At 44.1% G+C, this 13,677-nt stretch overlaps 1 protein-coding gene across 2 annotated transcripts in view; it reads right to left on the bottom strand.

Annotated features, from left to right (window-relative positions):
- LOC147426379 (glucan endo-1,3-beta-glucosidase 5-like) overlaps positions 1 to 13,122 on the bottom strand; it is a 32,708-nt gene extending 19,586 nt beyond the window's left edge. The window contains exons 1-3 of one of the 2 annotated variants that reach the window (XM_086498021.1): positions 12,440 to 13,122; positions 12,210 to 12,302; positions 11,568 to 11,991 (exon numbers count right to left, since the gene is read on the bottom strand). In XM_086498021.1, coding sequence (XP_086354147.1) covers positions 11,568 to 11,923 — 356 coding nt within the window. In that variant the 5' untranslated portion in view covers positions 11,924 to 11,991; positions 12,210 to 12,302; positions 12,440 to 13,122. Of the gene's footprint in view, positions 1 to 11,567; positions 11,992 to 12,209; positions 12,400 to 12,439 lie in introns of those variants that run through there. The other variant, XM_086498022.1, reaches the window with a different exon arrangement.
- Positions 13,123 to 13,677: the final 555 nt, after the last annotated feature.

Genomic DNA, 13,677 nt, shown 5'->3' on the forward strand with positions numbered 1-13,677 from the left:
ATACTAATGTTTCATCAAATGTAAATGGTAGGAATCAAGAAGAGTTAGACTTGTCTAATTTTCTAAAAGGATTCCAAGATGTGTTCATCGATGATATCCCTATGGACTTACCTCCAACACGAGGGGATGATGACCATCGCATTGAGCTCCTTCTAGGAAGCTCACCGCCTAACAAACCTCCTTATCAAGTCTCACAAGCTCAACAAGAGGAGATCATGAGGCAAGTACAGGAATTGGTAGACAAAGGGATGGTGAGGCCTAGTTCCTCTCCCTTTTGTTCTCCAATCCTTTTAGTGCAAAAGAAAGATAGTACATACCGTATGTGTGTGGACTATCGAGCACTAAACCATATCACTATCAAAAACACATTTCTCGTACCTCGGGTAGAAGGTCTGTTTGATAAGCTACAAGGCTCTACCTACTTCAATAGGATTGACCTTAAGAGTGGCTATCATCAAATAAGGATAGTGGATGAAGATATCCTAAAGATCGTGTTTCGCATAACATTTGGTCTTTATGAATATCTAGTCATGCCTTTTGGCTTTACTAATGCACCAGCTACATTCAATCGTCTGATGGAGAAAATTTTTAGACCTTATCGCAAATTCACTGGAGTGTTCTTTGATGATATCATCATCTCCTCCAAGTCTTTGGAAGAACATAAGCAACATCTCCAAGTGATTTTTCAAGCATTGAGGGAGAACGAGCTTTTTCTCAACCAAAAGAAAAGCGAATTCTTCCTTCAAGAGATTCAATACCTAGGTCATATTATCTCTCACGATGGTATCCGTATGGATCCATCAAAGTTAGAGGTAATAAAATCATGGCCTAACCCAAGAAATCTACATGAGCTAAGAAGCTTTATTGGTATGTGCGCATACTATAGACACTTCATAGCAAAATTCTCTCAAGTAGCAGGACCACTACACAACTTAACTAAGAAGAACGTTAAGTATGTATAGACTGCTAAGGAGCAAAATGCTTTTAATAAGCTCAAAGAGAAGCTTACTTCCCAACCAGTCCTCGTGCTTCCAAATCTCTCAAAGCCATTTGAGGTCCAATGTGATGCTTGTGGTGATTGCCTTGGAGTAGTTTTGCTTCAAGAAGGGCATGCCATAGCATATGAGAGCCTAAGGCTCAAGACTGATGAACGTGTCTTGGGCATTTATGAGAAAGAGCTTTTAGCTGTTCTACATGCCCTAGACACATGGAAGCACTACATATTGGAGACTCCATTTATCCTACGAACCGACCACCAAAGTCTCAAGTATTTCATGACGCAAGCCAAGCTTTTCGACAAACAAATGAGGTGGGCAAATTTTCTTTCGCAATTTAATTTCCATATTGCTCACATAGCTGGTAAGCACGATCAAGTGGCCGATGCACTTTCACGACGACCAAAAGTTAATGCGGTGTCTACTTCCAGGATTCCGGATGCTGTTGGCGATCTCCCTCGACGCCATACAGTTCGGTACCAGTATCTCACTTTGAAAAGGAGGGGATGTCACGTGACACATCCCAACCCTATGTGTCCGTGGACAAGCTATACCACAACAGGGTTCAGTCGGTCCAGTCAATTTATATTAGCAGTGATCTGGCACTTTTGTGAGTCTATTCGTAGACCGTGCATGCCCAATCACTTAGCATAGATGCATATCCTCCGGTTGCACACAACATGATCATCGGATTTCCCATCAGAATCCATTAGCATCAGTTAAGGGAATTTTCCAGTTCATTTAGCCTATTTTCCTATTTATTGGGATTTTCACTTATTATTTTTAAGTGACTTTCCAACAAAAGTAGGTAGGGCAATTTTGCTAAGTTAATGTATAAGCAAACCCAAGTTAGCACTTTCTGGCAAAAGAGGCAGCAGGAGCTTCCCGCTCAACAGGCAACTTCTCAGCAGTACCCCCCCTCATGACCCCCCATCGCCATACCTCCCACTTCCTCTTGGCGTTTTGTCCAGAATCAGCCATCGCCAGATCAGCCCATTACCTGGCATTTTTCTCCCCTTCAAGCATACCACAGCCAGCGTTTTTATGATCGCCAGAGCCTCAGCAATTGCAGCGTTTCCTTCAGCAAATCAGCAAACAACTAACGCTAGCATCTGCTGTATGTTGCTGCCAGTTTCAGCAAGGAAAATGCCATCTCAGCGTTTTATTCTCAGCCTTACAGCGTTATTCAGCAGGGTAATCAAGCTTGAAAACGCAGCCTATCAGGTGCAACAACTCAGCATTTTTGTCCACAGAAAGACCCCCGATAAAGCCACCGAGTTCAGCCCTTAAGACAGCAGTAAATCAGCCAAATTCAGCCCCGAAAACAGTCCAACAAATTCAGCCAAGAAAGATCACAGATTCAGCCATCGAGTCGTCGTCGTCATCGGCATAGTCCCATTCCATCAGTCCATTGCATTCGCATTGTACACCTTTGTGCAATCAAAGTAGACCACTCTCGCCGACGAGAGTGGGGCCTTCGGAGGAGGGTTTTACAACCTCTCGGGTGTCGTATCTCTTCTCTCTCCTTCTCTCAGTCTCATTCACTTGCATGCACAATATCCACTCACTTTGTTCGTGATCATAGCACTCTTTCCCTAAGAACTAAAAGGAACCTTGAGCAATAAAGATCACTAATCTTGAGAAAATACAACATTCATTCCACTGCACCTTAGAGCATGCTTAAGTGGCTATGCTATGCAAGTGAGGCTATGCAACTATTGTGAGAGCGCGTGCGGAAACGTGAAAGAGGAGAGAGAGAGAGAGAGAGAGAGAGAGAGAGAGAGTAGTCCACAAAAGCAAGATATGGTGAAGAGGGGACCATCAGCCCCTCATGACTACCAAGAGCAGAAGACCCTGTCAATACAATCAGACGTGTGTGGAAGTGGGTACCCCCCTGGCCCCATAAATAGGTGCCCAAGGGGAGGTAGGGCAATGCTTGATAAAAATCCCCACGACCCAACAAAAATATGATATATGGAAATATACGAGGACGCCCGCACAAGGTGGGCGGCCGGCCCCAAACTCAGGAGGCCGGACCAAGTACAACCTAGACTATGGGTGGCCAGCCCGGAGACATACTAGTCGTACCAGTATGCCCTAGACCTGTCAAGCAACAGAGTGGTGTAAGTCTAACACCCCCTCTCAGCACCGGATGCTGAACAAACCGCATGAAGTCGAAGATGTGAGGCAAATGATGAAGATGTCTAATGCGATGTCTGCAACAGTCTGGGGTGTCCCAACCTCCGAGAGATCTCCATGATAAAGTGCCGTCACGAGCAGTGTAGCAAACTGCTCTACTCCGCCGATACAATGTGAAGGTACTGCGAGAGGGTCCCGAACTGAGTGTGAAAACAATTTGTCGTAAAAGAAGTGCCAAAAGACCTGCAAGTGTCCTCCCTAATAGGATCTATAGTGTCTATAGTCAAGCCGTCTGGAAAAAATGGAGAAGCCCAAGAACCGTCATGAGAATGACCGAAAGCCTGTCAATGCATGAACCTGCAACCCAGTGTGGCAAGGTGGCTAAGCTTTGAAAAACTCCAAGAAGGCAAAATGTAGCAATCTGCGCCGTAAGCGTCCTCCAAATCAAAGAAAGCCAAACTCAGCAGTCTGCACTGTAGAAGATACCGTAAGCTGCAACAGTCACCGGGAGACCGCACGGACCACCACCGGATGGTGTCCTGTCAATAGGTAGGGTAATCCAAGATGAGGGGAAAGCCAGACTCAACAGTTTGCGTTGTGAAGGGCCTCTGAGAAGAGGTGTGGTCAGACCAAGCTGTCTGCACTATAATCATCCTGTAGAAGAAGGGAAGCCAGACCGAGAAATCTGCGCTGTGAAACCTCTGAGAAGAGGAAAGGACAGACCAATCTGTCTGCGCCACCTTGCCTGTATCTCCTGCCTCCAATCTTTTGGTGTCAACCAAAACAGAATCCGCGCCAACAACGCCACCAAACCACATCTCGATATGGCTCTCAATGTGTGAGCTAAGAGTGGCCTACTGCCCACGTCCGGGGATGAGTCTACTGTGAGGTTACCGAGGGCGAGTGTAAGCAACTCTAAAAGTAGCGATCCAAATGATCAAGAGTGTAGAAGAGCAACTGCACTACCATCCAAGCCAAGCTCCGGGTGACTCCGGATGTCGTCGCCGAATACCTGATCTCTCGCATCTCGCGGGTAAACTCTCTCCAAGAGAGTCCAAAGCACTGAAGTCCCACTCCAATCTGTAGATCCAAGCAATGAGCTTGTCCAAGAAGAGATCCAGGATCCTCTCCCTAAGTCCATGTAGATGCTCCTGTGTAAGCAAGTTATCTGATGTGTCGAGGTCAAGTGGTAAGTATCTGTCCACCCAAAATGGTGGTGTCTTCTCTGGGAATGTCGCAATCCCATATGCCATGACTATGGCCATATTTCGTGTGAACTCCTTTGATGAGTGCATAGGTGTGTCCATAGCAAACCACAAGTCACCACGCCCTCTGGAGTGCGCAACCGCCGAATGATGGTTGGAATGAATGGATCTCCCAAGGATCGTACGCCCGTAGATGATCAAGCCGATGTCAAAGATACCGTGTATTGCAGCAGTCATTGAGAGACCGCACGGACCACCATTGGATGGTGTCCTGGCAGGAGGTAACTTCATCCTCTGTGAAAAACACAAGCCATGTGTCTGCTGTCCACCCAAAAATGCAACTATAAGGAGATGAAAATGCTGTTGTCAACGATTTTCATGTCACGTGCACATCTAACCCTATGTGTACGTGGACAAGCTACTTCATGACATGGATCCACTTCAGTTCAATCAATCTAGATTAGGAAGTGATCTTGCACTTTTGTGAGTCTATTCGCAGATCGTGCATGTCCAAACACTTAGAGTAGATGCATATCCTCTGGTTGCACACAGCATGATCATCAGATTTCCATCAAAACCCATCAGGAGCATTTTTACAGTGCATAGACCTATTTTGCCGCTTGCAAATTCATCGCGACAAGTCTCAAATTAGCACCAGCGTTTTCAGTTTTCAGCAATCAAATCCCGCAGAACAAGTCCCAAACCTTGCAGATCTCACAATCCCGTAGCAGATCCTCGCCGCACGGTCAGATCAGCCACACTTTGCAGTTTCAGCCCGGAAAACGCAGATTTCAGCATCTGCGTTTTCAACGCGTCATCGTTGCGTCGTCGTCATCGCCGTCGTCACCGACATAGAGTTAGAATTCAACAGATAAAGATTTGCAGATTTCAGCCCTTAGCATTTTCAGATTTCAGCCCATTTCGTCGTCGTCGACATCGTCGGCAAGTCCAAGCATCATAGAGATTTGTGCAATCAATACTAGACCGCTCTCGCCATAGAGAGTGGGGCCTTCGGAGGAGGGTTTGACAACATTCTGGTGTCGTATTCTTCTCTCTCTCTCTCTCAATCTCAGCACCTTCATTCACAGAGTTTACCACTTTATTTGTGATCATTTGCACTCTCTTACTAAAGGAACGGAAGGCTGTCCCTTCCGTAAGTAAAAGAAACCTTGAGCACAGTTCGGAGCACTCATCTTGAGCAAAGTTCAACATTCACTTCCGCTGCACCTTACATTTCAGCGTGCTCGTACGCTCCCGATAGGCTCCGGAGCGGTGCAGAGGGTGTAGGGAGAGGTGGCGAATCACTCACTGTCCCAAATGGGCTGAAAACAGAGAAAACAAGGGGTAATGGTTGAAATGTGTAGATTTGAAGAGGAACTTCGTCGGCAAGGCACCGGATGCCAAGGCTGGGTCGGTTGTGGCAAGATCCGGGGTCCAGAAGCTGAGCGCTGCCCTCCTACTACAAAAACGCAGGTCAATTTGCAGTCCACTTTTGCTACACTTTTTGCACCAAAAACCTTCTGCTTGCTGAAAAAACAAAGGCTTTATGGGTACCCTAGGTGCCCAGCAACTTCTGGAAGGTGTTAACAACACAAAGTGACCAATAAAACCACCGAAAATGGGCTGAAAACCCAAAAACGCAGATGAAGGTCAAAAACGCAAATATAGCAGAGGGGTTTTCCGCAGCAAAGATGTCAAGAAATGGTAGCGCTAGCAGGGAAATCAACAGATCTGATGTTTCTTGCAAAAAAAGCAGGTTGATGTGAGGTCCTCCGTGACAGAAATGGCTCCCGTTTCTGCGCTTACCTGGCTGATGTCAAAAACGTTGGCAGATCTGGCTCCAGTTGCAAAAACGCTGGTTGATCCAGCCCTTGGGAGAAGAACCTTTGCATAAGCGTTGGTCCCATGGAGAGCCTGAAGCTACTGATACCATGTCTTGGCGACTGATACCATGTGAGTGCGCGTGTGCGGAAGCATGAGAGAGAGAGAGAGAGAGAGAGAGAGAGAGACCACAAACGCAAGATATGGTGTAAGAGGGGGCGATCAACCCCCCATGACTACCATGAGCAAAAGACCCTATCTATACAATCAGATGTGTGTGGGAGTAGGTACCCCCCTGCTCCCACAAATAGGTGCCCAAGGGGAGGTAGGGCAAGGCCTGATTAAAATCCCCACGACCCAACCAAAAAATGATATAAGAAAATATATGAGGGCACCCGAACAAGGTGGACGGCCGGCCCCAAACTCAGTCGGCCGGACCAGGTACAACCTAGACTATGGGTGGTCAGCCCGAAGACATACGAGTCGAGTACCCTAAACCTGTGAAGCAGCAGAGTGGTGTAAGTCTAACAACTATGACCTACCTAATTTGATCATGCACTTTCTTCTATAGGCTCACAAAATTGCCATGCTAGATCCTAAGTTATACTAAGACGAATGCTAACCTGTAGTGGTAGCTTGTCCATGTGGCTCAAGTGCAATGCACACTTGACATCTTCACAAGATGGAGTACCAAATAAACTCCATGTTGTGAAGAGAATGATCAAGTACTCCAAGGACCCAAGATATGTGAAAGATCTAAAGAATCATTTACTTGACGAGGTTCACTCTAGATGGCGACAAGACAAAAGCAAAGCCCGGTGCAAAAAAGCAGACATTGTACTCACAAGAAGAGTTTGACGAAGCTCTTGAACATAAGATAAATCAGTTGATGAAAAGCAAAAAGCACTCTTGGAAGAAAAGCAAATCAAAGGATTACCTCGGTTATCTGGGCCAAAAATCGACTTTCGAGGTGGCTAGTGGATCCAAGTCGCGTGTTCGTTTCAAGGATGACCCAGTTTTTCTTTGTCTTCAGAAAGTTCCGACAATTCCTCTTTTTCTAGTTCCAGTGAAGATGAGAAAAGGTGGAAGCAGCGAAGAACGACATAGAAAAACAAGAAAAGCAGATCTTAGATAAAGTCTAGAAAGCAATCTAGCAGTTCAAAGGAGAACCTCGTCCTCTTCCGATAGTTCAAATAGTGATACCTACCCTTTTGATACCATTTATGATGAGAAGCAACATAACCTATTGAGAGCCACTCAGTTAGACAAGTTTGAGAAGAAGAAAAAGAAGACTAAAGATTTCAAAGATGGGGTCAAGCAGTAAAGTTTGACACTTTTTTAGACTTCAGGCATCCCATCAAGCTCCTGCTTACATACAACAATTTAATTGCTTTCTCTGGGGGGTAACTTTTTTGAAGCCTCAAAGTATGAAAGGTGGCATGTTTCCGGATAATGCTTGGGATTATCAATGGTTTTGGAATACTTTTTTGCCAGTATTCTTTTCGGAAGATCCCTCTTCTGGAGCACAAAGTGATTTTGCTACGGCTTAGCAAAAGAGATCTGATAGTAAAGTTTGAAGAAAAAGTCCAAGAGCATGCTCATGGAACACACAAAGGACGGATTCTCTATGCATTCGAACTCTTTGACTTACCCAATGGACAAGACAGAGTCTTCCAAGACAAAGTCTTCCAAAGACAGGAAGAAGGGCAGAAATAAAGAACAAATCCGCACGAGGCTCAAATTGACAAAAGAGCAGCGTACTGAGTACTTCAAAGAGGGCAAGTGTTATGGATGCGATGAATAGGGCCACATCTTTGCGAAGTGTCAAAAGAAAGAACCAAAGGAAACAGCTAGTAGTTCATCAGAGAGTTCTGAAGATACAGAATGATGTGCTAGTGGACGATGATCCAGAGCAACAACAAGAAAAAGAACAAGAGGGTAAGCTAGGTCCACCAATAATTTGGTCAAGGGCAGGAACCTGATGCAAAGCAGATGGATGGAGGACTTTGCAGATTCTCTTCATCGTACCTTGAGAGGCTTTTGGATTTTTAGCAATATCTATTCCTTAAGAACACGTCAAATCAATGGGTTGAATCTGGTGCGGTGCGTGCTACACAAGAGGGGAGCCACTCCACTCCTTTGTCTCAAATTACTTGGATTGAATAAAGTCACTAATTTCTCTGTAAGATTCTAGGGGCATTGATAGGTTGACAATACTCTGCGAAATGACCATATCAAAAGATATACATTGAATTGAAAATTTCCTAGATTGAACTTGTCTTCACATGTGCTCTTTCATGTGTGTATCGTTAAGAGTATATGTTGAAAAGATGCATTTGTCTAATAATTAATCTAACAAATTTAGTGTATCTAGACATTTGCTAGAGATCGACAAGATCTAAATGTGATGGCTAATAGAGTTAGAAATGTGATTGTAGTGCATAGGGACTTCTCTCTGGATGAGATGACTGGATATTGCTCTTAGTGCATCAAGAGTTCCCGGAACGATGAGATGGCTGAATAGTGATTTAGGTGCATCAACCCTTTACCCTTGAAAAAGGTACCTCTGACCCTTGAGACGTGCGCCTAGCCATATGAGCTACTATAGCTTTTGTACACACTTTCCAACCCAATCAATCATTGCATGTATGTTATCGGTCTATTAATCAAGTAAACATGGTTTAAGTCTACTCTCTCTCTCTCTCTCTCTCTCTCTCTCTCTCTCTCTCTCTCTCTCTCTCTCTCTCTCTCTCTCTCTCTCTCTCTCATTACTAGTGTAATTATCAATGCTACTAAGATGAATTCTAGTTTCGTCGATCCACCCTAACCCAACATGTACTCTCTTGTTTGAGATAGTCATTGGCATGTCTACTTGAAATGTGAGTGAGAATATGAATTTCATAGCGACTAGATTTAGTGGATCAAAGCATCTATGAAAAGATTAGCACGGTTTGTATGTCATCCCTAAATAAGTTACAATGATCATGATTTGTATATGAGATCTTGAGAGAAAATGTGATGTGATTATTTAGTGATCCTCATCTTTGTGCAAGTGTTGGATGTGTGCACTCTAGTGCATGCGGCCTTTGTCTGTTTTGCAGGCATAATCAAGGGAGGTTAGTTTTCTTTCAAGAGGAGGCTATGTCACCAATTGATGACATGGCATGGCATGGCAGGGCCCATAAGGACTCCTTGCAAATGGACAAAACTCAAGACCCGCAAAATTGAGAAATCCCAAAATTGTGAATCTGTTAAGGTGCTAGCAAGACACAGGGTAGACCACCGCGTTTGCACTAAAGCTTGGATACTATACGGAAAGCCCTGTTTTTGCACTACACTCTTGGGGCAAAGCTTTTGGATGAGTTTTTTTTTTCCGAGAGCTTTTCAAAGCATTAGCTTTTCAAGGCACCTTGTTTGTAGGGCTACTGGATTCTTTATAAGGGCAAAGGGTCTCTTACTCAAGTAGAGGGTCTCTTACTCAGGTAGTGGAACTGGGGGTTCTTCCCATTTCCACAAGGTAGAGAGTATGCAGCTATAGTACCTTTGTGAAGCCATAGAAAAATAAATACCGAAAGGGACGCCAAACTTTGGAGCTAGTGCATCTAGAAGCGGCTCTCTCTCTCTCTCTCTCTCTCTCTCTCTCTCTCTCTCTCTCTCTCTCTCTCTCTCTCTCTCTCTCTCTCTCTCTCTCTCTCTCTCTCTCTCTCTCTCTCTCTCTCTCTCTCTCTCTCTCTCTCTCCAAGTTCAATTGTTGCAATTTTTGCTTGTGTGTTACTATTGATTTCTCGCTTGGGTGTCCAAGCCTGGTTATAGCCAATAATGCCTCTTCTCCAATTCAAGGAATTGGAAAGATTGGGGTTACTGCTGCCATAGTTGCCAAGAGTTTCGGAAACAGCTAGAAAACAAGAGAAACGGAGTTTCGTGCTTGGAAAAAACAGGGAAACGTGAAACGGGAATAGAAATAAAAAATATAAATAGACTAGATAGTATATTATGAAGAGATGTAAAATATTGTTGTCTACATAGTCGAATCAGGAAAGCTAAATACAAAAATGATAGTAAGAGTCGAGACTTAGTACATCATAAAGCTGAAATCTGAAATGTTTGGAGATTGGACCTCCAAAAATCAAGCGCTCCAAAACGCGTTCCTAAAAACCTGAAACGCTGAAAAATCTTTCATCGTTTGGGATGTCCAAAACCGCGGTTCTTGCAACTATAATATGCTACAGATAGGCTCTTTCACGCTTTTGGATGCTCGGGGATCAAGGAGAATCTTTTGTCTATGTCTGCACTTACAAACTTGGTCTTGTAGTCGAATTTGTGGATGATAGATATACCATACAAGATCTCAATTTTGGTGATACCACTGTAGCATCTAGTACTTTGTTTCGTGGGCTGTATAAGCTCAATGTGTACAAGAAATGTGTGAAAGATACAACAAGTGCAGTTTTTGATTCAAAGGCTACTTCAAATGCAAAACATTGGCATGCTCGATTTGGTCTTCTAAATTTTACTAGTTTCGTGGATGATTTTGCTAGATTGATAAGGGATGTAACTGCAATATTGACAAAACATAACAATGCATTCTTAGGCCATGCTCCTCGAATCCTTCATGCTGATGCAATCGCAGAGTCAAGAAGGGATGGAGTATTCAGATTTCTGAGTTAAAAAATTAGGAACCAAGAAAGAATGTGACAGTAGTGTAGACAAGACTTCAGCAAATTTGAACATGCAGACACGCGAAACAAACACAGCTACAAAAGGACTCCAACATATCACGTTCATATGCTTCATGGGGAAGGTCCATCTGCCTATCATGCCAATGGTTTAAGAAGTTTACAGTCCATTGCTCATGGCAAGGGATGTAAATTCTAAGTCAAAACATGGAGCAAGCCTACAGACGGCCAACAGTACTATTTGATAATTATCTAGTATCAGTAAGTTGAATTAACCTGCCCCTCCATTTAAGTGACGTCACATAGAACGTCAGGTCTTCCCAAGAGCATCTTCGAGCTGGTAAAATTAACTTAAATTTATTTGTTGGCAGACACTGACAATTTCAGTTTGAAAGACAAATTCACAAATTTTTTTAACATGAAATAAGCACCAAGAAACCTCAACAATAGACAACAACTACGAAAACTTTGAGATTTGAAGAAATTTACTAAACAAACATTGAAGTTACTTCAACTTGAAACAAAAAAGATGAATAACAAAGCCCTGTTTTCACAGTAAGTTGATTATTATTGATTAAACTATCAAACATTTTTGTAAATGTTAAACCTCTTCGCTAAGCTTAAACCTACTTTTGGAATGGTAATATTCTGCAGCATTTATGAGTAAAATACTCTCCTTCCCAAGCAAGAGGAGCAAGGTTTGCTACACTACAAGAAAACAGGAAACTTACTTGATGTCGACGACATTGGAGGACATGTATGGACTGATGTTGGTTTGCACCCATGAAACCGCTTTGGACGGATTGGTCAGTCCAGAAAGCAAGTCGTTTGGAATGCCAACCATGACCTCTATGTCGGAGTTTACTAAAGCACTAACTACGCTGCTATTTGCATCAAAAAGCTTCACTTTTGAAATGCCATTGGACTTGAGGAGCTGCACCACTACTGAGGGCGGTAAAGGGTGAGAGGCCTGAATGCCCCAGTTCACACCCAGAGCTTCTGATTGAAGTGAGCCAAAGCGCAAAACGTACAAAATGATGGCATATAATGAAAGGTGCAAAAAATACCGAAGCTTCATTTTGCACATTGCAATGTGTAGCTTCCCTTTGCTCCTTGCTGGAAATGAGCAGTACTCAATACCAGTGTCGATGTTTACTGTGTGTTTGATTTTTGCACAAGATCAATCAACCAAAAAATTAGCACAGGATCTCTCTCTCTCTCTCTCTCTCTCTCTCTCTCTCTCTCTCTCTCTCTCTCTCTCCTATGACACAACGCTAACAATTCACTTCTCTTCTTTTTCTTCCTCCTCTTCTTTCTCTCTCTCTCAAAACACACACACAACCAATGGAGGGATAAAGGTCAAGTATGTGCACCTTTCCTTTACGGTAAGGAGACAGCAACCTCAAGCTGCACATTGACACGATGGACGCAAAAATGCAAATTGACTCCACTAAATAATGAACTCCCTGCATGAACGAATCGTGCAAGTTTCACTGCCATTTGATATAAACGAGCCGAAATAACAGGCAGTGCAAGCCTACTCGACCTTGATTTTCCTAGTTGGAGAAAAAAAAGCAGGAGAAAGCTCAAAAATGGGGCTCACCTTTTGTCGCTGCGGACTTTGGGTGCTGATGGATGGGGTCAACAAGCTAAAGGCATGCTCTGTACAGATGCTTACTTTTTGCAATGGATCAAAAGCCACTACTATGGATATGTATCAACAGCAAAGAGAAATGGGCTCGCTCTCTCTTTCTGTAGACCTTTGCATAGATTAGAACGAAGCTCGGTTGTCTTCTTCTGCCCTTTTGGAAGCTCTCTCTCTCTCTCTCTCTCTCTCTCTCTCTCTCTCTCTCTCTCTCTCACACACACACACACACACACACACTTTTTTTGTAAATCAATCGATTAATTTACTGGTGGGAAACTCTCACACACAGACACACACACACTCACAAGCACACACTTTGTACACACCGGAAGTGGGTCTCTCTCTTAACAACGCTGTTCACAGACAACAACACATCTAGGCCTAGGATTCTAGGCTGTACACCAAAAACTGGAAGAAGGAGGAGGGTTTCATCCAAATGCACACTTTAAAAGACAATGACGAAGTGGGTCTCCTCTCGCTTTGTCTGTCTAGAATCTCTGCATAAATAATAAAATGGGTTCTCGAGTCTCGACTTCTCTCTCTAATAAACAGCAAATGGGTGTCTTATGTACGCGTGAAAAGTAGAATCCTCTCTCTCTCTCTCTCTCACAGAGTCTCTCTTTTGTGATGCTTTCCTGCCTTTTGACAGATGCATCAATGCAGCATCATCCAGGCCCTTGTGCAATCTGAGTGCTCCCCTCAAGATCCTGAGTGTGTAGACAATAACCATAAGAACGGTCATGGCACCGGCGGTCCGGCGTTTCCCGGTGTCCAGCCGGCCTCTGCTTGACCGTCTTCAGCGCCATCACGTCAGACGTCTCAAGCAAAATTTCACAGCTCAACCGGCACGTGGCCATTGCTCCAGACATTCGCACAGCTCAAAGCTGGCCGGTACAGCCGTGTCGTTCCCTGGTGTCATACGTCACACGTGTTTCTTGCTCATTCGTCAAGGGCATTTTTGCTGCCAGCTCCGTCAAAAGCTAAGGGCTGAGTCTCACGAATTAGTAGGGGGTGTCAAGGGAAGTGATAGGGTGGGTTCAGGAGTGGTGGAAGAAAAGCACCTTTCCACTACGTCTAGGCGGAACACAGGGAAGGAGAATCGTTCTACCACCTTGGTATTCACACCAAGTGGAATGTAGAGCCTTGCCTTTGATTGTGTGGTGAAAAGGAGCCAAGAGGTGCCAGGGTCGAAG

This window comes from Adiantum capillus-veneris, chromosome 24 (genome assembly GCF_014529385.1).
Source record: "Adiantum capillus-veneris isolate H3 chromosome 24, ASM1452938v2, whole genome shotgun sequence".
Classification (NCBI taxonomy): Eukaryota; Viridiplantae; Streptophyta; class Polypodiopsida; order Polypodiales; family Pteridaceae; genus Adiantum; species Adiantum capillus-veneris.